The 25,519-nt window shown below is 40.4% G+C and overlaps 2 protein-coding genes across 7 annotated transcripts in view; one reads left to right on the forward strand and one right to left on the reverse strand.

Moving 5' to 3' along the window:
• The window catches only part of cenpt (centromere protein T), a 56,253-nt gene that overhangs the window by 25,667 nt on the left and 5,067 nt on the right, over positions 1 to 25,519 (forward strand). For 2 of the 3 annotated variants that reach the window (XM_048546512.2, XM_048546513.2), the window contains exons 8-15: positions 225 to 352; positions 1,636 to 1,708; positions 3,816 to 3,943; positions 15,634 to 16,020; positions 18,853 to 18,993; positions 20,963 to 21,469; positions 21,702 to 21,789; positions 25,108 to 25,266. In XM_048546512.2, coding sequence (XP_048402469.2) covers positions 225 to 352; positions 1,636 to 1,708; positions 3,816 to 3,943; positions 15,634 to 16,020; positions 18,853 to 18,993; positions 20,963 to 21,469; positions 21,702 to 21,789; positions 25,108 to 25,266 — 1,611 coding nt within the window. The remainder of the gene's footprint in view (positions 1 to 224; positions 353 to 1,635; positions 1,709 to 3,815; positions 3,944 to 15,633; positions 16,021 to 18,852; positions 18,994 to 20,962; positions 21,470 to 21,701; positions 21,790 to 25,107; positions 25,267 to 25,519) is intronic. The other variant, XM_059651637.1, reaches the window with a different exon arrangement.
• Positions 1 to 25,519, reverse strand: part of tsnaxip1 (translin-associated factor X interacting protein 1) — a 103,392-nt gene that overhangs the window by 16,732 nt on the left and 61,141 nt on the right. For 2 of the 4 annotated variants that reach the window (XM_059651638.1, XM_059651640.1), the window contains exon 16: positions 836 to 876. The exons of 1 other annotated variant lie outside the window; for it this stretch is intronic. In XM_059651638.1, the coding sequence (XP_059507621.1) occupies positions 836 to 876 (41 nt within the window). Of the gene's footprint in view, positions 1 to 835; positions 877 to 15,561; positions 16,981 to 25,519 lie in introns of those variants that run through there. One more of the 4 variants, XM_059651641.1, reaches the window with a different exon arrangement.

Consider the following 25,519-nt stretch of genomic DNA (forward strand, 5'->3'; position numbering starts at 1 on the left):
GATAAGGCCATAGTGTTGACAGTTTAAAAGACATTAATGGATCTGATCATTTTGCTTGTCCCTTTCTTAAATCCTGGCCTACTCAGCTGAGTGCAGATTATATTTGACGGTGCATTTAGAGAAGCGTAAGATGTAAGTGGTACTGTATAATGAGCTAAATGTAGAAATGTCATGTATTTCAAACAGGGTTTAATATGGTCCATATGGTTGTCTGTTTGTTTCAGTTTAATTAATCCTGACTTTGAAGAATCCACAACAAAACCCATGCTTTGTAGAAGACCAAAAAAACGCAAAATTATAAATGAGGATGATTTTGAAGAGGGCGTGCATAATTATCTCGAACAAGGAAAAGGTATAAAGTTGATTTTGTTTTTTTGCAGTTTTATAGTTTCCAACTGTATGACTTTCTATCTCCTTTAAAGCATGAATGATTTGTCGGTCAGTTTTGCTTTTGTCCCTTTGTATATAAGGAATGAATATGCACTATAATGCAAGTACTATGGATATTAATTAGAAAGTACCTTCTTTTTTGTTTTACTTATGTGTATAGGATACAGGTGAGTGAATGTATTCAAAAATACTCGGTATAAAATAGAAAAATATGCAGGTACTCAGCAGGTCTGAAAGCATTTGAGGGGAGAGAAATAGTTAACATTTTCTGTGACCTTGATTAACCAGGAAAGGTTAAAAATATGGTAGGTTTTGAAGAGTGGAAACTGACAAAAAGAATGAAGGCTGTGATGGGCTGGATGACCAGAACGACTACATGACAAGAGGGTTGTGGTGCAGGGCAAAAGGGAAATGGCAATGGGACAAGCAAAGAAGCAAACTGTACCTGGAGAAGTTGTGAATGGCCACATCATGAAGCTCTTCTGTCTGAAAGCAAAGGGTAAAGAAAAGGAGGAGCAAGAGGTTATAAATAAACCAACAAAGAAAATGGGAGCAAAATGTGGACAAGGGTTACAAGCTCAAATTGTTAAATCCAACATGAAGATGAAGTCTTTTTTTAATGCAACTTGAATTGAACCTGTTTGCGAATTCTGAAGGAGGCCAAAGGCAGAAAGGGCAGAGTGGGGAAAAGAAATTAAAAATTAAGGAATTAAAATGACAGGTTATTTTAAGATCATTGTTACGCTTGCATACTGAACAGAGGTTTTCCTCAAAGCAGTCAACAATCTTTCTACAGTGGAGTGCTTTGTGATTCTTGAATCCAGTATAATAAAATGAAAGAAATACAACAAAATCACTGTCCTACCTGGATGGATTGTTTGAAGCCTTGGCAGATAGCAAAAAAGGGCAAGTGTTTTACACACTGTGCTTGGAAGAAAGTGTGCCTTGGGAAGTGACAGGGCTGTTACAAGTGAGTGACAAGGCGTACCAGGGTGTCAAGGAAGGTTTGATTCCTTCAGAAACCTGGAAGGGTAAGATGTGTTCAGTTGCGCTATCACCCAGAAAATGGCAGGGGACAAAAACAAAATTGCTGGAAAAGCTCAGGTCTGGCAGCATCTGTGAAGGCAAAAACAGAGTTAATGTTTTGGGTCCAGTGACCCTTTCTGAGGTCTATGCATATCAGAAATATCTCTATGCTCAATTGTTTCTCTGCTAATAAAAAAAATGTTTCTTCTTTTCCAAAAGAATTAGGAGAAATTGAAAGAACTGAGCCATTTGAAAAGACTTCAGGACTGACAGACATTTCACGTATAGTTGGGTAACAAAGAGCTGTTTCTTTTAATGTTAATGTGATTATTATAATGTGATTCATTCTATATTTATCGATGACTTGCAAACAAAATTCCACAATGACCCACTTTTCTGTAGAATATTGTGAATTAGTGGAATTGATAATACAAAATGAAAAATAACTTGACATCAGTAAATGTTGCCAATGGTGGAATATTGGGACTTTGCTTGAACTTGCCACAGTACAGTGGTTCTGTTTGTGTTATTATGTGCAGACCATTCGCAATCAGTTATTTTCTATTAATCCCATGTTATCATGTGCAGATTTCTTTTTATGGGAAAGAAACCATTTACATTCATGAGCTAATGAGAATATTGCACTGATCCTGCCTCCAATTGAATATAGTTGTTCTAAAATCGCAGAATTCCTACGGAAAAAGGCAATTTGGCCCATTGAGTCTGTGCTGCCCCTCTGAACAGCATCCCACCTAGACCCAGCTCCTCCACTCTATCTCCATGATCCCACATTTATCATGGCTAATCCATCTAGACTGCATATCCCTCGACACTACAGGGCAGTTTAGCATGGTTAATCCACCTGATCTGCACATCTTTGGACCATGGGAGGAAAGCAGAGCACCAAGTGGAAATCCATGCAGACGTGGAGAGAACGTACCAACTCCACACAGACAGGCACCCAAGTTTGAAATTGAACCTATAACTCTGTGATTCGAGCCCAGCTAACCATTTTACCACTTCTGTTGGTCCTCATTAAAAAATTTCATCAATCTGTTATGACACATCTCTAGAGCAGACAGAACTTCTGGTCCATAAGTATAGACACTATCACTGCACCACAAGACATTGCTCATTCTATGCACACAAATATGTAATAATTGGCTATGTATACTGCAAACGGCACCTTCAGGTAGAATAAAAAGCATGCACACACAAAAGGTACTCTGCCAATCTGAGGTGATGGACAGCAGCAGCTGTTCTCAATGGTGGTGCTGCAGAAAGCACTTAGGAAACAGATTCAGCCCAAAATTCTACGTGAGCCACAACTTGGGGAGACGGAGGCTGGAACAATGAAGGAGACCTTCTGATTTGGCGGTGTCTGCAGGGTTGGTCTCAGCTGCTGTCCCTTCACTGTACTCACCCCTTAGTCTCCTTTCTGCAGGTACAACTGGTAATTAAGAAGTCAAATGGAATTTTGTCCTTCTTTTATGAGAGGAATCAAGTTTAAAAGCAGGGAGGTTATGTTTCAGCTGCACATGTTACTGGTGAAGCCACACCTGGAGTACTGCATGCAGTTTTGGTCACCTTCTTTAGAAAGGATGTACTGCCACTGGAGAGAATGCAAAGAAGATTTACTGTATTGATTCTGGAGTTGAGAGGATTGACTTATGAGGAGAGGCTGAGTAGATTGAGGTTATGTTCATTGGAATTTAGAAGAATAATGGGGTCTTAGAGATTCATACAAAATTATGAAGGGCATATATACAATATAGAAGCAGGGAGGACTGAACTGAGGAGGAACTTCTTCACCCAAAGGGTTGTGAATCTGTGGAATTCCCTGCCCAGTGAAGTAGTTGAGCATTCCTCATTAAATATTTTTAAAGCTAAGAAAGATAATTTTTTGAACAGTAAATAAATTAAGGGTTATGGTGGGAGTGTGGGTAAGTGGAGCTGAGGCCATGAAAATATCAGCCGTGATCTTATTGAATGGCTGAGTGGGTTTGAAGGGCTGGATGGCCTACTCCTGCTCCTAGTTTTTGTCATGTTTATGAATTTTCTAAGCTCTTTCTTCAATATGCAAATCAGATCGGTACAGCCTTCTAGATGAGCATTGATTGTGTTTTTTTTTAGTGAAAAATAGGCCTGATAGTGTGGAAACATAAATCTTTTATTGCATTATTATTCTGAGATTGTGTTAGCCTCTCAACCTTGTCAAGTTAAGACGATCAATTTTGCTGGTATGCAAACAATTCTGCAGGTGATGCATTCACGATTTTGTCTAAGAGTTAAGATGATTAGACTTGTCCAATTGAATGGAAGTTTATTTGCAGGTAGCAGAACTTCAATGCCATTTAAGTTAATTCCTAAGAATATATTGATAGTGTTGTCTGTTGCAGATCAATTAATTTTGACACTGATGAGTCTGTGTCAAAACCAGTTTTGAGCAGAAGACCGAGAAGAGACAAACTCATCAGTGAGGATGACTTTGAAGAAGGAGTACTTTTCTACTTGCAACAAGCTAAAGGTACTTTCAGTCTTTCACTATGTCTGTATCTCCCTTTCAAAGTTTTATCCGGGCTGTGTAATTTCTTTGTCTGAAACTTGTACATGGGTGATCTCGTTCTTCAGTGTTGGCTGGTCTTGTTGGAATGGCTCGCCTGGTTTTGTATATCCATCTCTCTTCAGTAAAGTGGATCATTTCTGCTCAGTATATCCTTCAACTGTATATTCAAATATGGAAATTTCTATCTTCTACTTGCATTACATGGTACTTTGGTAAATGCTGGGGGTTGTGGAACATTGCAACTTGTTTGAAACATAACTGAATATGATTTAATGTGAGCAAGTACAAAGAAATATCAAGTGCCAGCTATTGTCACTGTTTGAGTATTAATGCAGTGAAGAAGCATGTTTCACAGAGTGATAGAATGAGTACTTGGCTCAGTCCTCCATGGAACTAAAACAAGGTGCAACTGCGATAATGGAGTTAGAAAATCCCTTGAGTAGGCATTGTACCTGCTGTGTGCTTTGATTATGTTGTCTGCCTTTCTGTGACTATGGTGTGCTATCATCACAGCATGCTTCTCAGGCAGCTGGTCTAAAGAGAGGACTGAGTAATCTTAGGCTTGAGAGTTCACAAATATTTAGTTGTCAACAAGCTATTTTAAAAGTAGCTTTTTACAAGTATAATATGGGCAGAGAATAGCTTGGGAAAGACCATAAGATAATAGGAGCAGAATTAGGCCATTCAGCCCACTGAGTCTGCTGCACCATTTGATCATGGCTGGTGTGTTTTTCAACCCCATTCTTCTGACTTCTCCTTTGACCCTTGATCCTTTTACTAATCAAGAACTTATCTGTTTCTGTCTTAAAAACACTGAATGACTTGGCCTGCTCAGCCTTCTGTTGAGAAGAAATTCCTCCTCCTCTCAGTCCTAAAGGGTGATCTCTTCATCCTGAGTCTGTGCCCCTTGGACTTGGTCTCTCCTACTAGTGCAAACATCTCCACATACACTCTATTCAGGCCTGTCTGTATTCAGTAAGTTTCAAATTGCCCCTCATCCTTCTAAACTCCAATGAGTACAGACCAAGAGTCCTCCACCGTTCCTCATATAACAAGTGGTTTATCCTCAGGATCATTCTTGTAAACTTCCTCTGCATCCCCTCCAATATCAGCACATCTTTCCTTAGATATGGGTACCAAAACTGCTCGCAATATTCCAAATGCAGTCTGATGCAAGCCTTGTATGCTCAGCGATACATCTCTGCCTCAGTTGCATTCTGAACTGCCAACTGAATCAGCATGTTAACCTTAAGAAAACTGGCACTTCCACGTCCTTTTGCGCTTCAGATTTCCAAAGCCTCTCCCTGTTTTAGAAAAATGGTCTACACCTCTATTCTTCCCACCAAAATGTATAACCTCTCACTTTGGCACATTATATTACATTTGGCATCTTTGCCCATTCATCTAGCATGTCCAAGTCTTTCTGCAGTCTCTTGTGATTCCACAACTCTACCTGTCTTTGTCATCTGCTTGGCAACAATGCCGTGCGTTCCTTTGTCCAGATCATTAACATGCATAGTTGTAGCCTGACCTACTTTACTGTGCACTTCCAAGCACTCCACAATCTCATTCTTAATAATGGGCTGTAAAATCTTATCAGTGACCAAGGTTAGGCTAACTTGTCTATCGTTTCCTGTCTACTGCCCCTCTTTTTTTCTTAAATAGGGGCATTACATTAACCACTTCCCAGTCCTCTTGAGACCCTCCCTGACTCCAGTGATTCCAGAAAGATCACAACCAATGTCTACCATCTCATCAGCTATTTCCTGGGGTCTAGTCCATCCACCTTGTGTGATTTATCTTCCTTTAGACTTCTGAGCTTCCCCAGCATCTTCTCCTTAGCAATGGACACAACACTCACCTCCACCCTCTGACTCACTTGAAGTTTTTGAGGATTGTTGAATGTTGCTGGTGTCTTCCACCGTGAAAACTGATGCAGATTGCTTATTCACTTGCTCCATTATTTCTCTGTTCCCCATTACAACTCCTCTCGTCTTATTTTCCAATGGTCCTATGTCCACTCTGGCCTGTCTCTTATATTTTAGATACCTAAAAAAACTCCAACCATCCTCTTTTATATTACCAGCTCACTTACTCTCATACTTTACCTTCTCCCCCACTTATTAATTTTTTAGTTATCCTCTGCTTGTTTTTAAAAGGCTTTCCAAATGTCTGGTTTCCCACTAATCTTTACCACAATGTATGTTTATTCTTTTGCATTTATGCTGTCCCTGAGTTGCCTTATTAGCCGTGGCAGCCGAATTCTCCCTTTTTGCTGTGCCTCCTGAATTTAACTCCAGAAACTCCTCCTGCCATTGCTGCTGCACTATCTTCCCTGCTAGGCCTCTCTTCCAATCTTCTCTGGTCAGCTCCTCCAAACATGTCTTTGTAGTTACCTTTACTCAATTGTAATACTGTTACATCTGATTCAGTCTTCTCCCTCTCAAACTGCAGGGGGAATTCTTAATGTATTATGGTCACTGCCCCCTCGGGATTCCTTCACCTTTAGCTCCCGAACCAAGCCTGCCTTATTACACATCACTAAATCCAGAATTGCCTATTCCCTGGTGGGGTCTACCACAAGCTGCTTCAGAAAGCTATCTCGTGGATAGTCCACGAATTCCTTTCCTCGATCTGCTACCAGCCTGATTTTCCCAGTCTACCTGCACATTGAAATCCCTCATGATTATTGTAATAGCACCTTTCTTGCATGCCTTTTCTATGTCCTGATTTATTTTCTTCCCCACATTCTGACTACTACGAGTGGGCCTGTACACAGCTCCAATCATGGTGTTGTTCTTTTGCGGTTGCTCAACTCTACCCACATCGCATCTACATCTTCTAAATCTGTATCACTTCTTGCTATTGATTTATTTTCATTTCCTTCTAACAAGGCAACTCCACACCTCTGCTCATCTGCCTGTCCTTTCAATAGCACGTATATTTAGTTCCCAGCCCTGATCTCTTGCAGCCACATCTGTGATGCAACAAAATACCTGCAAATTTTAATTTGCAGGACAGTTTCATTTACCTTGTTTTGTATTCTGCTTACATTTAAGTACAACATTCTCAGTCCTGCATTGAATGCCCTTTCTTATATTTGTTCCCTTATCTGCTGTGGCGAGAGTTAGATTCCTCTTTCTGGACTTCCTCTTTCTGGACCCGAAACATTAACTCTGATTTTTCTTCACAGATGCTGCCTGACCCACTGAGCTTTCCCAGCAACTTCTGTTTTTGCTATTAACTTTATGTTTCTGCTCTTTAGTTTAACCCCTAGTGCTCATATTCCCTCAGCAGAATGTCTTTCCTCTTTCTACTTATGTCGTTGGTACCTAAGTGGTCTACAACAACTGGATCTTCCCCTCCCACTCCAAGTTACTGTTTAGACTGGAGCTGATATTCTGAACCAGGCACCAGGCAGGCAACATAGCCTTCAGGATTCTAAATCCTGCCCACAGGGAACAGTCTCTAGCCCCCTGACTGTACGGTCCCTGATTGCAGCTACATTTCTGTTTTCACCCCACTCTTGAATGGCACCTTACTACAGTGCAATGGTCAGTTTAGTCATCTTCCCTATAGCCCCCACTCTCATCCACACAGAGCAAGGGTCTCAACCCTGTTATATTAGCTCAGGGGATGAGGCCCCCTCAGTACCATCTCCTGGATTCCTTCCAATGCCTTACTCATAGTCTCACACTCCTGTCTCTGACCACTGACCAAATTTATAGTAGATAAAGGAGTGTGACTGCTTGCTGAAACACAGCATCCAGGTAACTCTCCCCCTCCCTGACGTGGCACAGTGTTCAAAGCTCAGACACAAGCTTATCAAGTCTAAGCCCAAGTTCCTCAAGCAACCAACACTTTCTATAGATGTCGTCACGATGAACCACAGTGGGGTCCACCAGCTCCCACATCATGCAATTGCACATCACCTGGCCTGGCATCTCTATTTTAATCACTTGTTAATTTGGTTTTTAAAAATTTCAAACTGGTCTTTTAGTTTGTAGCCTGCTAATATTTTCTCTGTTTAGCTTCTATCTGAAAGTAACCCTTCCTAGATATTCTAATTAGTAGCTATCACCAACCAATGAACTCACTGTTTACCTGAGATGTCGCTCTTTTAATTTGCAGCCTGCAAATATTTCCTGTCTTTATCTTCAATCTGAAAGTAATCCCTCATAGATATGCTAATTAGTAGCTGTCACCAATCAACAAACTTATGGTTTACCTGGTATGTCACTCTTGTGCTGGGTCCCTGATTCTAGGCTTCAGTTGTCCTGTTTTAAAAAAAACTTGAAATTATGAGCCGAGGAAAAGCAAGCAAAAGGCACACTCTGTACTGAATTCCCATGTTGCCTTAAAATTACCTGAACTATATACTCACTTGGGCTGTGTCTCACACCAGCTGGGTTTTCCATCCTGATCACGCAAAGGTTACTCATTGTGCAACAGGGCCTTTTATAAATAGAGCTGAGATGACTGTCATTAGTTGAGTTTCGATTGTGAGTTCAATAGTGAAAGAATATGGCCAATTGGGTAAGTGGTAAGCTGTGTATGAGGCCAGCTGATATAAGTACTTTGCATCTGTTTTGACTGTAGATCAGGTGATGAAGGGATCCAAAATTGGGGAGTGAACTGTGACAAAGTTAAATTAATTAGCATCGAGATAAGGAGTTTTTAGCGATTTTAGCAGACTGAAAGTTGATAAATTCCAAGCTGCTGTGGATTTCAAGGGAGGAGATTGCAGGGAGTAAGACATTAATTTTCAAAGCCTGTGTGGCCACAGGAGGGGTACCAGATGACTGAAGGATGTCTAATGTGGTCCCATTATTCAATTAGGGTGGTAGTTTTAAACTCTGAAACCACAGGCCAACAGAAAGTATTGAAAAACATTTTGAGGGACAGCATTAATTTCCATTGGAGAGGCGAGCATTATTTGAGGATAGTCACCATGGCTTTGTTGGGGGAGATGATGTCTAACCTATATGACTGAATTTTTCTAGAAGGCGATTAGATGTGTAGATGAGAGTAGTGTTAATTGATGCTGTCTATGTGGCCTTCAAGGTTTCATAAGGTATACTGGATAAGAAGCTAGGAATCCAGGCAGTTTGGCAAATTGGATCCGAAAATAGCTTGGTGGTAGGAAGGAGAGAGTGATGGTTGAAGGGTCTTTTTGTGACTGGAAATCTGTGTTCAGTAATGTCGACAGAGTTTAGTGCTACGTCCCTTGCTATTTGTTGTGTAAATTAATAATCTACACAAGGGCATATCTGAAATCACTACCAGATTACTCCAACCCTTAACAATCATGAAAGCCCACAAACCAACAGTGAGACTATGACAGCTACTGACAAGAACAAGGGATCTGACAACCACAACTAACAGAACCAATGTTATTTACAAGATACCATGCAAAGACAACTAAAAACATTACATAGGGAAAACCAGAAAGAAACAAGCCATCAGGATTCACAAACACCAACTAGTTACCAAGAGACATGACCTACTGTCACTCATTTTAGTACGCACGGACAAATAGGGTCACCAATTTGACCGGGACAACACAGCATCCTAGGAGAAGCCAAACAAAAAGACACACATGAGAATTCCTGGTGGCCTGGCACTCAAACTGGAACTCTATTAACAAACACATAGAGTTGGACCCCATATACCAATCCCATAAGAAACAAATCCAGAAGTGACGCCACCCACCCCATGAGACGCATAAATGGCAAGCGGGACAGAACACTGATGCTTCACCGAAGGCACACTGATGATGTTACCTAGTATGGTGATGAAACATTTGCGAACAAACTTACAAGTCAACAACGCCACTCAGATAAATGTGTGAAGCACCATAACATACAAGGCTATGGGCTAACTGCTGGAAAATGGGATTAGGATGACCGATGCCAACATGATGAGCTTGAAGGCCCTTTTCCTGTACTGGAAAAACTCAGTGACACTAAAATGAAAGCCAACCAATCAGTCTGTAATTTTTCTTACAGAATCAGTTCAGCAAGCCTGTTGCCCACCATTAGCATATGCTTGACCTTGGTTACTATGCATGCTTATCCAGTCATCGTCTGGATGTGTTATTTTCTTTTCCCTCTGAGTACGCTACCTGATCCTGGGATAGGAACTTTTCTTCCTCTCTAACCTTGTGCTGCTTTTAGAAACCCAGGGCCACAGGAAATAGATGCAGGAGTGGCCTGTTTGACTTCTCGAGCCTGTTCTGGCATTTGGCCAGATTATGACTGATCATCAATTGCAGATCAACAGTATGTTTTTGCAATCTTGTATCAGGATTATCATCAACTGGGATCCTGCATTTCTAAGTCAAAATTGGGGAAAAGCTGTTTATGGGTTTCCTTCCCTTACAATGTCTAATAACAACGTAGAAAGTTGCTTTCAATTTCAGATACTTTTGCAGAAATGATGGCCTTATTTTCTGCTAGGTTGTGTGAGATGAACACAGTTTCATAACTGAATGCTGCAAATTGTTTATATAATAACGTGTTCACAGGTGTCGGGGTATTCAAGTAATTCCAAGTAAGTGTTTATGTCCTGAATCAAAATCTCATGACACAGAATATGTAAAACAAAATTCAGAGATATATATTCACCCCATTACCTCCTGAAAAACACAGGAATAGGAGTAGGCTATTCAGGCCCTTGAGTCTGTTCTATCATTCGATCAGATCTTGGCTGATCTGTGGACTTATGGCCCATAACCCTTAATACTTTTGTTCACAAAAAATCTCTGATTTACAATTAAAAACTGATCCAGCACCTGTTGAAGCTTGTGTAAGAGTGGTCCAAATCCCTACCACTCTTTGTATGTAGAAGGGCTTCCTAACATATCTACTGAATGATCTAGCTCTCACTGTAAGACTATGCCCCTAGTTTTAGAACCCCCAACCAGTGGAAATAGTTTATCTTTATCTTTTCTGTCTGTTCTTTTTGATAGCTTGAATACTTCGATCGGATCACTCCTTAACCTTCTAAATTCTGGAGAATACAGGCCTAATTTGTATGATTTGCCCTCATAATCTCTGAAGTCCAGTTATCATTATTTTAAACCTACATTCTACTCCCGCCCCCCCCCCCCCCCCCCCCAAACAAAAGGCCAATATATCTTTCCCAGTGTGCTCACAGTACTCTTTGGGATCTAACCAAAATTTTGTATAACTGCAGCATAACTTCTGTATCCTCGTACTCGAGTCCTGTAGTGATAAAGGCCAGCATTCTGTTAGCTTTTTGATTTACTTTCTGCACCTGCATGTGATGTTTTAAAGATCTAAGCACCAAAACCCTCGAGACTCATCAAATATCCACTGTATTTAACTTCATACCATCTAGAAAATAGCTGAAATATCTTTTTTCAGTCCAAAATGGGTAACCTCACACGAGCTTATATTGACATCCATCTGCCACAGTTTTACCCGTTTACTTAATCTATCATTATCCTTTCATAATTTTATGCTATCATTTGCACTGTCCACAATGCAACCTAACTTTGTGTCATCAGCAAATTTGGACTTTCTATGCCATTGTCCAAATTGTGAATAAATAATGTGAATAATTGAGTCCCTAACACAGAACCATTGGGACACCACTGGTCACATCTGGCCAATTTGGGTACCTACAATTATCCCTACTCTGTCACCAGCCATTCAACCAATTTCCCAACCATACCATTCCATGGATTTCAGCCTTAGTTGAAGTCTCTTATTCATCTTCATATGCTTTTTGGAAGCCCATATAAACAACAGCCAAAGACATTCCCTTGTCCACTGCCGCTTCAAAATATTCAGAGAGGTTTGTCAGCCATGAACTACCTGTCATGAACCCTTGTTGGATCTGCTTGATCAACTGAAAATTTTCAAAGTGTTCAGTTATACATCCTTGATTATAAACTCCAATAACTTCTTTATATCTGATATTAGACTGACTGGTCTGTAATTCTCTGGTTTTCCTCTTTTTGCTCTTAAAAATTGTAGTGACATGCAGTTTTCTAATCCAGAGGGATGACTCTTGTGTCTAGGGAACTTTGAAATATTATAGTTAAGACGTCTACAATGTGCTGTCCTGCTTCATTGAGCATGCTTGGGTGGAAGCTGTCAGGTTCTGGGGATTTGTCACTCTTTAATTCCATTAATCTCCTTATTACAGATGTTATACTTAGTCTGTGTTAATTTTATTCAGTCCCTGGTCCTTCCACTCAATTTCCTCAAAAATCCCTGGAAGCTATCCTCCTTTTCTGCTGCAAATGCTGAAGCATTCACTATGTCTGTCATTTGCCCGCGGTCATTGATAATATCCCCACTTTTAGTCATTAGTAGGCCAACATTGCTCCTCTTGTTACGAAACTGTAAAAACATTTTCTCATTGATATTGATGTCGCTGGCAAGTTTCCTTTCATGATCCCTTTTAGTAGTTCTTATAAGCTGCATTGTAGCATTTTGCTGGCCTTTGTATCTTTGCCACTCAGTCAGATCAGTGTTGATTTTTGCATTTTAGTAAACTCTTTCCCTTAATTTTGATTCTGTCTCTGTCTCTTTAATTGCTCATGTTAGTGTTTCAGCTGAAAGATCTTTTCAGACCTTAACAAAACTGTGTTTGTACTTATTGCCTGAAATGTTGCACTGTCTTTTCAGATGCTAATGCGACCTGTATATATTTTATGATTTTTGTTTCCATTCTAGAATTTCAGGATATACATCTCTTACCATATAAAGGAAAATGTTTAATTAAATATATTATTCAGGATTTGTGTTTTAAAATAGAGGCAGATATACTTTGGCCAGCTCTGTGAAAGTAATTTTTGTTTTCAGGGTCAGAAAGTCAGAGAAGAGTAATTTAACTTCAATGTTTCTAAGAAGGCATGTGACTTAATTCAAATATCTGTCATGACTCTCGTGGTATTGATGTATAGAATGTTTACAATGCTGAATTAACAAAAGATCATGACCCCACCCCCAAGCACCAAATCATCATCTCCCAAACCATTCACAGCCTCAGGTGACCTCCCACCCACAGTCTCCAATTTCATTGTTCCCCAACCCCATACCACCCACTTCTGTCTCCTTTCCAAAATCCATAAACCTGACTACTCTGATTGACCCATTGTCTCCGCCTGCTTCTGCCCCACTGAACCTATCTCAACCTATCTCCACCTATCTTGACTCCATTTTCTCCCCCTTGGTTCAGGAACTCCCTACCTACGCCGTGACACCACCCTTGCCCTCCACCACCTCCAGAATTTCCAATTCCCCAGTCCCCAACACGTCATTTTTACTATGGACGTCCATAGTAATTCCCCATGCAGATGGCCTAAAGGCCCTCCACTTCTTCCTGTCCCACAGGCCTGACCAGTCCCCCTCCACTGACACCCTCATCCACTTAGCCGAACTCACCCTCACCCTCAACAACTTCTCCTTCAATTCCTTTCACTTCCTACAGACAAAGGGGGTGGCCATGGGTACCCGCACGGGGCCCAAGCTATGCCTGCCTCTTTGTAGGTTACTTGGAACAACCCCTCTTCCGTACCTACACTGGCCCTAAACCCCACCTCTTCCTCCATTACATTGATGACTATCGGTGCCGCATTGTGCTCCCACGAGGAGCTCAAACAGTTCATCCACTTCACCAAAACTTCCACCCCAACTTTAAGTTCACCTGGACCATCTCTAACACCTCTCTTACCACCCTGGACCTCCTCTGTCTCCATCTCGGGCAACCACCTAGGAGCCATTATCCATTTCAATCGACCGACTCCCACAGCTACCTAGAGTACACGTCTACCCACCCACCTTCCTGCAAAAATGCCATCCCCTGTTCACAATTCCTTTGCATCTGCTCCCAGGATGAGACATTCCACTCCGGTACATCTCAGATATGCTTGTTTTTCAGTGACCAAAACATTACCACCCCCCCCGGCAGTGGTCAAGAACGCTCTTGACTGTGTCTTCCGCATTTCCTGCAACTCATCCCTCACACCCCATCCCTGCAATAGCAACGTAAAAAGAACACCCAGCATCCTCACTTAAAACCCCACCAACCTCCGGATCCAACGCATCATCCTCCAACACTTCCACCATCTGCAATCCGACCCCATCACCAAATACATTTTCCCCTCCCCACCCTTATCTGCCTTCCGGAGGGACCACTCTCTCTGTGACTCCCTTGTCTGCTCCACACTCCCCTTCAGCCCCACCACACTCGGCACTTTTCCAAGTGCTACATCTGCCCCCGCACCACCTCCCTCACTCCCGTCCCAGGCTCCAAGAAGACTTTCCACATCAAGCAGATATTCACCTGCACATCTGCCAATGTGGTATGCTGCATCCACTGTACCTGTTGTGGCCTCCTTCACGTCAGGGAAACCAAGTGGAGGCTTGGGGACTGCTTTGCAGAACACCTAGGCTTGGTTTGCACTAAACAATCACACCTCCCTGTCATGAACCATTTCAACTCCCCCTCCCACTCCTCAGACGACATGTCCATCCTGGGCTTCCTGCAGTGTCACTACAATGCCACCTGAAGGTTGCAGGAATATCACCACCTGTTCTGCTTGGGAACCCTGCAGCCCAGTGGTATCAATGTGGATTTCACAAGCTTCAAAATCTCCCCTCCCCCTACTGCATCCCAAAACCAGCCCAGCTCGTCCCTACCTCCCTAACCTGTCCTTCCTCTCACCTATCCCGACCTCCCACCTCAAGCCGCACCCCCATCTCCTACCTACTAACCTCATCCTGCCTCCTTGACCTGTTCATCCTCCCTGGACTGACCTATCTCATTCCTACCTCCTCACCTATGCTCACCTTTATTGGCTCCATCCCCACCTCTTTGACTTGCCCGTCTCCGCTCCACCTGTCTTCTCCGCTCCACCTATTTATTTCAGAACCCTCTTCCCTGCCCCCATTTCTGAAGAAGGGTCTAGGCCCGAAACATCAGCTTTCCTGCTCCTAAGATGCTGCTTGGCCTGCTGTGTTCATCCAGCTCTCCACCTTGTTCTCACAGACCAAAAAATACTGGTTTAGCTTTGGACTTTAACTCAGAAACGAGAACAGCTTTCTCCCAGCAGCAAAGAACTGAAGATGTTGAGGCCGTTAGTGTTGAAAACTGAAAAAATGTATGGAATGATCATTGAGAAAGGTTCACACCAGAAGATTTAAAAAGAAGCTGAAAATCCGTCTCAGCAGTGCAAGGAAAAGAAGCTGAGAGCAATCTTTTAGTTAAGAAATATTTCATTGGGATTGGATATCTGTATCATCATAATGTTAGGACACAGGTTGAAACAGTGATCCCAAATGTTTCTTCAGTAATATCACTGCAATTCATTAGGTCTCCTCTTACAGTACATCTATCCAGACTTGCATTGCAGAGCTGCTGTAATGTGAAACTGATTCAAAACTATTTTATTTAGAACTGTTTGTGTGAATTACCGTGCCACGTATCTGGAGAATAACATTTTAGCCTCTGTTAATGATAACAATTTCTGATAATCAAAATCAACACAGCTTTAATTTAGTTGAATAATTTTGACCAAAAAAGTGAAGTTCATGTCCTCTTTCCTTAATGTATTTTGGTAGTAGAATGCATTCTAAACAATGAAGTAATGACAAAAAATTATTTTCATAATCTAGAGAAACCAGTCTCGGGAGCGCAGGACACATCAAGTGACAGTGCAGAGAAAGAGAAATCAAGTGCACACACACTGCACGATGAATTTGCTGCTACTGAACTGTACACTTCACCCTGGCCAGCAAAAAGTAGTGGGATGAAGGCTGTTGCAGTTGAGACTGAAGAGATGAAAAGTGCATTTCATTTGAAATCAGGGCTTGAACTGGAAAAAGAAACTGAATTATCAGTGAGAGTTGAAGACAAACTGATAAAGGTGGCCAATGCAGGAAGAGCCAGCTCTCTCAATCTCTTCAAAGAAAATAATTTATCAGATAATGATCACCAAATAGCATATACATCAGGGAAATGCATTGAAGATCTTGCTACGGGTGAAGAATCAACGGATCACGGTAAGGCATTTCACTCATATTATGTGTGGTAATATTGCTGAATATGCAAAATTGTGTTGAAATTAGTAAGTGTTTTACATTATTAAAGTGCTTATCAGAGCAATTTTCTTGGTCTGAAAACTTGTGACATGTCTAGTTCAATATGACAGCATTTATTCTCTTTAGTCTGCAGAGCAGATGTTAATGTTACTTTAGATATTATCTTTGTGAAGATGCACTAATTTCTTTGCAGCACTTTACGATTACGAATACTGTTCTGTTTCCTTTTCGCATTTTCCTCTTATCCTCCGAGGAAACAGAACTTTGATTTCTGTTTTAGAACATTATAGCACAGTACAGGCCCTTCGGCCCTCGATGTTGTGCCGACCTGTCATACCGATCTCAAGTTTTGAGTGTTTAATACAAGGTTCTAAATTATATCAAAAGTGCTGAGCATAAACTAAGTTCTATTCACCTGTGGGACATGTCATTGAATATGTGCAAGAGGGCAATCTTCATATTGATCTCATTCACTTTGATCATACACAATTGGAACAAATTTGACATGCTACAGCGAACAGCATAAGAACTGAAACATTATTCAGTGGCAGGTGATCTGAATACATTTAGCAAATCCCTGAACAGGTCTGTTCTTTTGACCATATAAAATTGATTTGGGCCGAGAAACATCATTTACAAGTGTTGATTTCCGAAGTTTTGTGTGAAGACATGTTATGTTTGGTCACATGGGCACAGAGGAACAAAGACTGACACATGAATCTGCCTATTGGCCAGGCATCAAGAGTAAATCGATTGATACAATTATGCGAGGAATGTTAGCTTCTTCAATCCCAGCTGTACAAAGACCACTAATGTTATACGAAATTCTTTCATAGACTAAACTGGAATTGCGTGATGTCACTGCTGATTTCACTTCAGAAATACTCTAGTAGCACATCGAAGCAGTGGCATTGGATCCTCCTGTAGAACAGGGATTGAATTGACAAAAATGTTTTTTAAAAAAAAACTGTCAAGATCAATGATAAAGTTAACACTTCAGGCTCACCTGGCTCAGCCTGCTGGCCAAGAGAAAAAAAATAGTCAGTCTTCAATCACACACCACTCTGAGGAGTGTCTCATGGATTTCACTTGTGGAAAAAGCTCAACTGCACTGATATTGGCAACTTGGAATGAAGCACTGAAATCTGTCGACGGACCAGCACATCAAACCAAGAAACCTTCAGTATTGTTAATAGCACAACACTACACACCAGCAAAATGACGATCCTGGATTGTGGGGCAGAGCACTTTGAAATACTTCAGCACCAAGTGCACAGTGCTTTCCAAGGCTCTTTCTGTATCCACGCTCATTTGTTGCTTTTGAAAGTGTATTATCTTTTTTTGAGTACATAATCCTATCAACCACTGCCCGCCAAACAATAACTGTATTGGAATCCAATTTTGGAGGAAACTACTGCCATCATCCACATGAAAAGCCATCATCTCTAGCATCACGATCATCCTCCTGCAAAACCAAATGTGTTGACTGGTCAAAATAGAAATGTGAAATGTTGGAGAAACTGAGCAGGTCTGACAGCATTAGTAGAGAGTGAAACAGAATTTATGTTTTGAGTACAATATGATTTCGTCTACATTTCAAGTCAAGTGTACTCTTCACAGCAAGAAGAGGAGTCATAACTGACTTGAAACGTAAAGTCCACTCTCCACAAATGCTGCCAGACCTGCTCAGATTTTTCAGCATTCCTTTTTTTTTTTCAGATTTTTAGCAGCTAATTTACACATGACAAGCTCCCACCAACAGCAAATAAGATTTTAAAATATGTTCTTTATGGGATGTCATATTTCCAAGATAAACCAACTATTGTTGACCATCACAAACTGCCCTTGAGAATGTGGTGGTGAAACATTGCCATTGATTTGGTGTGCCACCTTTACTGTTGTTTGGAAAGGAGTTCCAGAATTTTGATTCAGATCATCTGTTTTTGTTGCATTGTTTGAGAGAATAATACTGGCCAGGACAGCGTGGTTGGGACCTTGCTCCTCTTCAAAATAGTGTCCTGGGATCTTCTACATTCACCTGAGAGGTCAGAAAGGGGTTTCAGTTCAATGTCTCATCTGAAAGGTTGTAGCTGAGTACTCCCTTATACTGCACTAGATGCTTGTGCATTATTTCGGGAATTGGCTTGACTCGACAACTTTGTGACTTATATAAGAAGTGCTACCACTGAGGTAGAACTAATTTGTGTCATCATCAATGTATTAGTGTTTTTGGAAGCCCAGATACAAGTCCCATCTGCTCCAGAGGCATGTGATAACCTTTCTGAAGAGGTTGATTAAAAAATATCCAATTCCTTGTTCCTATGTCTCTGAACGTCTTTAAGATTAGTGGCTCCTGTGGCACAGTGGTAATGCCATACTTGTAGTCCCAGAAGCCCAAATTCATGTCACTGTGTGTGGTAATAACTCTGAACAGACTGTTTAGAAAACTTGTATCTTAGAATAGGAGCTAAGAGATTTGTTGGAAATAATGCAGGCAAATACCTATTGGTCCTATTTCTTGAGTAAAAATTTATTCAAATTTCTGGGGTTTTTTGTGATTTTTTTTTGACAAACTTAGAGTGCAATTCATTTGTTCGCTGTTTTAGTGATATTAATTCAAACAAAATGTCTTGAAATTGTGGATTGCTTTTGTGCATAATTATTCAACCACCAGTTCATTTTGGAAATTCAGGATAACAGCTCAAAATTGTCCATGCCAAATTTTATTCAAGAAAAAGAATTGGGTTGTTTCTTGAGTAATGTTTTAGCTTTTTTTGATATTTTTCTTTTAAGGTATCCAGATACAAGGAGGTGCTAAGGAGAACCAATTTGAGCCCGGAGGATCAGGATCAGCAATTGGCTCTCGGGAGATGAAAACAACAAATCTAGAAGAAGAAGCAGCACGTGATGATGAATATCGAGCAGCCTATAATGGTAAGAATGAAGACTGAAGATGAAAAATTTGCATAATCTTGATTCAATAGCTTTTCAAAAGTTAAATTTAAACAAAACCCGATGTGTTGTTTGAAGAAAAGTAGTGGAATATTAAAAGCTTATCAATGAACAGTTAGAATGTTGACATTTATTTTCATTTTTTTGTTTTGACAGTCACTTTGAAGACTAACCCAAAGTTTAATGACTTGTTCATGAACGTGTGTATGAGTATGCGTGTGAGAGAGAGAAAGAGAGAACAGCACCTTTTTGGGACAGAACCAGACAATACAATTTATTAGGAAAGATCAATAAGTTGACAGATAGCCTTGAGTTCAGGATAGGATTCTTGGCAGCGTGGAGGAACAGAGGGATCTTGGTGTGCAGATACATAGATCCCTTAAAATGGCCACCCAAGTGGACAGGGTTGTTAAGAAAGCATTTGGTGTTTTGGCTTTCATTAACAGGGGGATTGAGTTTAAGAGTCGTGAGATCTTGTTGCAGCTCTATAAAACTTTGGTTAGACCGCACTTGGAATACTGCGTCCAGTTCTGGGCGCCCTATTATAGGAAAGATGTGGATGCTTTGGAGAGGGTTCAGAGGAGGTTTACCAGGATGCTGCCTGGACTGGAGGGCTTATCTTATGAAGAGAGGTTGACTGAGCTCGGTCTCTTTTCATTGGAGAAAAGGAGGAGGAGAAGTGACCTAATTGAGGTATACAAGATAATGAGAGGCATGGATAGAGTTGATAGCCAGAGACTATTTCCCAGGGCAGAAATGGCTAGCACGAGGGGTCATAGTTTTAAGCTGGTTGGTGGAAAGTATAGAGGGGATGTCAGAGGCAGGTTCTTTACGCAGAGAGTTGTGAGAGCATGGAATGCGTTGCCAGCAGCAGTTGTGGAAGCAAGGTCATTGGGGTCATTTAAGAGACTGCTGGACATGCATATGGTCACAGAAATTTGAGGGTGCATACATGAGGATCAATGGTCGGCACAACATTGTGGGCTGAAGGGCCTGTTCTGTGCTGTACTGTTCTATGTTCTATGTTCTATGTTCAGCCTTGTTCTGATATAGGCAGAGAAGGAGACATCAACTAGGGAAGCTTCCTGGATAGCTCAGTATCAATGAAAGTTTATGATTCTCCCAACTCTTATTTCTGTCAGATGAGAATCAAATCAGTTGCAACTGATGCTTTCTATAGTCAGTAGCTTCCCGGCATTCAGTATTGACAGTTAGAAATGGATACTTAAGCAATGATATCAACTTCTCCTAATGACAATAAAGCTGAACTTGACAAAAGAATTTTGCAACTGTGAGGGAGGGGGTAAAATAGTAATGAAAATATTTTAAAATATTGTTCAGTGTACAAAGTGACTGCTTACTTCCTCTTAAAGTCTCATCCTCTGTGCCTCTTCTATTCTTCCATCAGCAAGGCTTCTGTAAATGCCTTGTATAGTACACTTGGTTTGTCTTTTGAAAGTCTGTATTTCTTAAAAGCCTACCATTTACATCTTGTATATTGTGAGATCTTGCATATCTTAAATTCCTAAGCTTTTCTCAACTACCTACACCACTACAATTGGGTAACCAATATGCGCCTTTGATCTGGACTTTGTACAAAAACCCTATATGAACCTGATCCACCATTCAATAAAATGATCTGAGTATGACCTTATCACCATTTTCCGGTCTGCATTCCACAAACCCTTGACTCCCTCGTGAAAATTTGTCTAACACAGCCATAAAAATATTCAATGACCCAGCCTCTACTGCTTTCTGGAGTAGTGAATTCCAAATTTTAATGAAGTTGAGAACAAAATCTCTTCCTCTCTATCATAAATAGGAGCCCCCCTGTGTTTTGCACAGTTGTGGATTTCCTGAAAATTTATTGTGATAATATTGGAATGGCATCAAAATGCTTTTGATGAAGTTGAAAGAAATTAATTGCAGTGACAGTTGTTTTCATTTGCAGAATTCAAGATGGTCAGGGATGCTGGACAGAACTTAGCAATGTCAGTTGAACAGGAGTCAGCCATATCACGGCAGTCTGAAGGAATGGCTAACCATGAAGGGATGTTAGTTGATGAAGTGGGTGATAAAACGGAAAGTAATAAATTGGAAGCTGAAACCACAAAAAGTGAGGGAGTGAAGGATGATGAAAAAATGGAGGGCGATGCGGTGGACGACGCGCCAGTGGAGGGCGATGCGGTGGACGACGCGCCAGTGGAGGGCGAGGCGGTGGACGACGCGCCAGTGGAGGGCGAGGCGGTGGACGACGCGCCAGTGGAGGGCGAGGCGGTGGACGACGCGCCAGTGGAGGGCGAGGCGGTGGACGACGCGCCAGTGGAGGGCGATGCGCTGTACGACGCGCCAGTGGAGGGCGATGCGGTGGATGATTATGATGAAAAAGAATCTGATGAATTGCTCAACAGAGAAGAGTTGACAGACAACAGTGAATCTGAAGAAGATGACAGTAAAGGTAAGTCAGTTGAACAGGTAATCATTAAAATTGTGATGCAGTCTTGACTATATCTGAGAATTTTTTGGAATCTAAACAGCTTTACAGTCTTCTAATCTTTGTCTTCAGCTAACATCCAAAAATGAGTATTTAAGTTATTTTAATGTATAAGATTATTTGTTTAATCTAATAACTTCTTTTGCTTTTCTGATTATAAAAATTTCATCTGGAATCTTGCTTTGATATATAAAAGTGAGACTGGCTTTCCAGCAGAGTGACCAAGGATTCAGATCCTCTCCATTACTGACCACACCGCACTTTCTCAAGATATTGGGTAGCAAGTAAGTAACAAATGTAATATTTCATCACTATAAGCCATCTTGACCAGGTGAAGAGAGTTGAATTGACTCCCTTCATTTTAACAGCCTTGATTGGTTGCAACAAAGATTTTGAATTTGGCATCCCCCCATGTCATGCTTTGATCAAAATGAAGGAGTCAATTAATCCTTTCTTCTATTCACGAAAACTTTATTTTATTTCATACTAACCTCTGAAAATAATAAAACATGACATCAAATACAGGTATCAAGTTTAAAGAAGGGAGATAAAGAATGGGCAATTCCAAAAATTTTTAGAGTCCTTGTCATGTTAGGTTTTTGCTTGCGAGCACAGTTGTTTAATTGATATCTTGTTTTCTCAGCAGCAGCAAAACTTGGAGATATCCTTGAGTTCTCAATGACTGTGTTTCTCCAATTTGCTTTTTGCCTACGCACTGTTTTTTGAGAGGCTGAGAGAAACAAGAGGGATGAGACCCCCATCTAGCTCTACTGGTACAAATCTAATTCTTCCTCTTCCCTGTGCATGAACAGCATTTTCCCAAAATAACAGTTCCTTTATCTATTCTTGTGTTTGACTTCATTGATTCTTGCCGAATTGAATAACCTACAGGTAATTTCCATCCCAATCTGTGAAACTTTCTTTCATGTCCAAAACAAACAGGAGATACATATCTGAATGACTGGTTTCACTCATTTTAATGTCCTCAAAAATCTGAAAGTTTGTAAGTTTATAGTTAATTTTTACAACTTTCTTAGCAATCGAGGTATTGCTAAAATGTGTTCCTAACATGGATCCATCTTTTGATTCCAGGCCTACATATTTATCTTTACAGCTTGGGAAACAGCTCTACTTAAATAATTATTAATTTCAGTGTTGTGCTTTAGTTCAGTTATTGCGGTATTTGACTGTTTAGTGGAGAAAACTAGGGTTGAATAACTAGTCTATTTTTATAAATTGTATAAATAAAACTTTTTATTCTGGAAGAAAACAAAGAACTGCAGATGCTGAAAATCTGAAGCAAAAGGTTTTCTGAAAAAGGGTCACAGAACTCAAAATGTTGACTCTGCTTTCTCTCCATAAATACTGCCAGACCTGCTGAGTTTCTCCAGCAATTCCAATTTCTGTTTTTTTCTCTGTATAGGGTTTGTTTTGGGCAGGTGAGGGGCAGATGCACCAGAGAAACAGTTTTATACAGAGCTCCCACCAGAAGTCAACGTATATGAGTCTAAAAGGGAGGCTCCTCTCACATTTTATTGCTTTTGATTTTGGTTTTAAAGTCTTCATTCCATTGGAGTTGTGAGGGATTCCCCTCATTTTTCTTCTCATCAACCTATTCAGAAATATTATTACACACCTCTGGAGCAGGTGGGACTTGAACTTAGGTCTCTTGCTTCAGGGGTAGGAACTCTGCCAGAAATATTATGTCACGCCTTTAAAAATTATAGTGGAGATGGCTGTGATGCCTACTGTCCTGATTTTCTCTATATTTCCACCCTCCATTCAGACTTTTTTCTTAAAGGGGGCAGAAACGGTGCTCCAGTATGGAAAAAATAAACAAAAATAATATAGAAAAACCTGGCAAGTGATATTGCAAATTTAGGGTGTGACAAATTATGCTGAATTACTTGTTTAATGTTTTATCACATTAGCTTGATTGTTTCAATCCTCCTGCAAATATTTCTTAGCCATAGTCATGTTTTTGAGCTAAGTGTATTCTATATTTCACTAGAATAAGATTGTGATAAAAATATTGGATTGGAAATTGTTCATTTTCTTTAGTTTTGCCATTGCCTTCACCATGAGTTTTTATGGTCTGGAAATCTCATTGTGGACAAGAGTAGTTGTAATTAAAAATTCCAGAAAGAACTGACATTGATGAGATGTGCAGTTAAACACTGTTAGATTCTTTCCTGGGACAACTGTCGGTCAAAATAGGTTCCATGATTTTATGAACGTGGTAATTTTAAACTCCTTCCCTTAACCATTTGTTTTTAATTTTTGAAACTTGAATATTGTTTCCTTCAATCCTCTGTCTCTTTTCCCACAACCCCACCATCCACCCCAGAAGAATACAATGACATCTCTGATAGTTTAGTTCAGGGCGGGCTTCACAAAGTTGGGGCCAGTACTCTCAAATTGGCCACGAGCTTAAAGTTTGTGGGTCTCAAGTTCCTGTGCAGCCATTTTAACTGCAGGAGTTCTCTCCCTTTTCCCCTACCTAGCCCCAAATATGCACATACATTTTACTTCCCCTGTCTGCTATAGGTCTTTTCTTACCACCACCTCACCTACCCACCTTCTGTTCTCATCGGCCTCACTGTGTGCTTGCAACAGTTTTCAAACCTCCAAATGGAGATACAGTTGGAAGAGGTTTGGGATGTGTAGATTAGTTTCTAAATGTATTATCTAGTTATTCAGTGTACTACCACTGCCATAAAGCCCTCCTATCCAGATATATCCTGTCCAGAAAATCAGGGCAAATCTAATCTGGACAGTTAACTCATCACTAGCATGCTTTTCAGTTACCAATAAAGTAATGGAAAGTGCTCTTAGTAATAAAGGTGGTCAGATGTCACTTAATTTCCAATAACTTGCTCGTTGATGCTCAGATTAGATTTCATGAGGATGACTGAGTTTCAGACTTCATTAAAATTTTTGTTTAAACACGGACAATGGATCTAAATTGAAGGGATGAGAAGTATGTGACATCAGGGCAGCATTTGACGAAAAGTAGTGCTTATATCTCGACAACTGATAGGGATTCGGGCTCAGGTTGGTTTTAAGTAATGTCCACAATTACAGTTAATCACTGAACCTCATTTTGTCAAGGAATCGCAAAAGACCAGTTTTTGGCTTTCTGTCCATCTGACAAAGGAGATACAATGTCAAAACTGAATTTAGTCCTCTGAACGAAAGTTTGGCAGAAGTACTTATCTTCTGTGTTTTTCAGAACATTATAGAATAGATTCATATTCAATGTATATTTTACTGTCTGTTAGCAAGTTGGTTTACTCTTAAACAAAACATTGAATCTCTAAAAAGGTAAAATAGGTTTCAGAAAGGACCTTCTGCGAACAAGGGGTTCCTGTCATCATAGCTATTTAATAATTAGTATGGACAGTAAATAGGTAGACAGCTGAATTTAAGGACACTGTTACAGGAATGATTGGTGACTCTGAAACCAACTGAATAATCTGAACTGATCTAAAACATAGCTGGATTTTGAAATCTAGTTTCCAAGGACTAGTTGGTTATAAACCTGTTGAACAATGTTAAACCAGTTGCTTGTACCAGCATTAAATAATGTATGTATTGATCAGCAGAGCACAAAAACCGCTTGTAAAGGTAAAGCAGAATTCAAAGAAAACAACTAAAGCACAAAAGAAAACCATTTTGCCAAGCAGCTTTGTAAAGTCTGTGTTTACTCACTATGCCAAAATGAGAGTGAAGAAGGAAACATTTGCCGTAGTTGAACAATGGTAAGTTGCAGTTTCACAATGCTAATCATTAAAGCAAATTATTTTATAAAATAAATGCTTTGAACAATAATTCTAAAGATATTGAAATTGGGGCACAAACAACAGCAACTAATACATCACCTTTAATTTCTTTTTCTAATCAACCTGTTTAGAAATGTTATTATACACTTCTGGAGCAGGTGGGACTTGAACCCGTGCCTTCTGGTCCAGGGATGGGGCACTACCACTGGCGCAAGAGAGCTGTCTTTAATAA

The sequence above is a fragment of the Stegostoma tigrinum genome, chromosome 16 (assembly GCF_030684315.1).
Source record: "Stegostoma tigrinum isolate sSteTig4 chromosome 16, sSteTig4.hap1, whole genome shotgun sequence".
Lineage (NCBI taxonomy): Eukaryota > Metazoa > Chordata > Chondrichthyes > Orectolobiformes > Stegostomatidae > Stegostoma > Stegostoma tigrinum.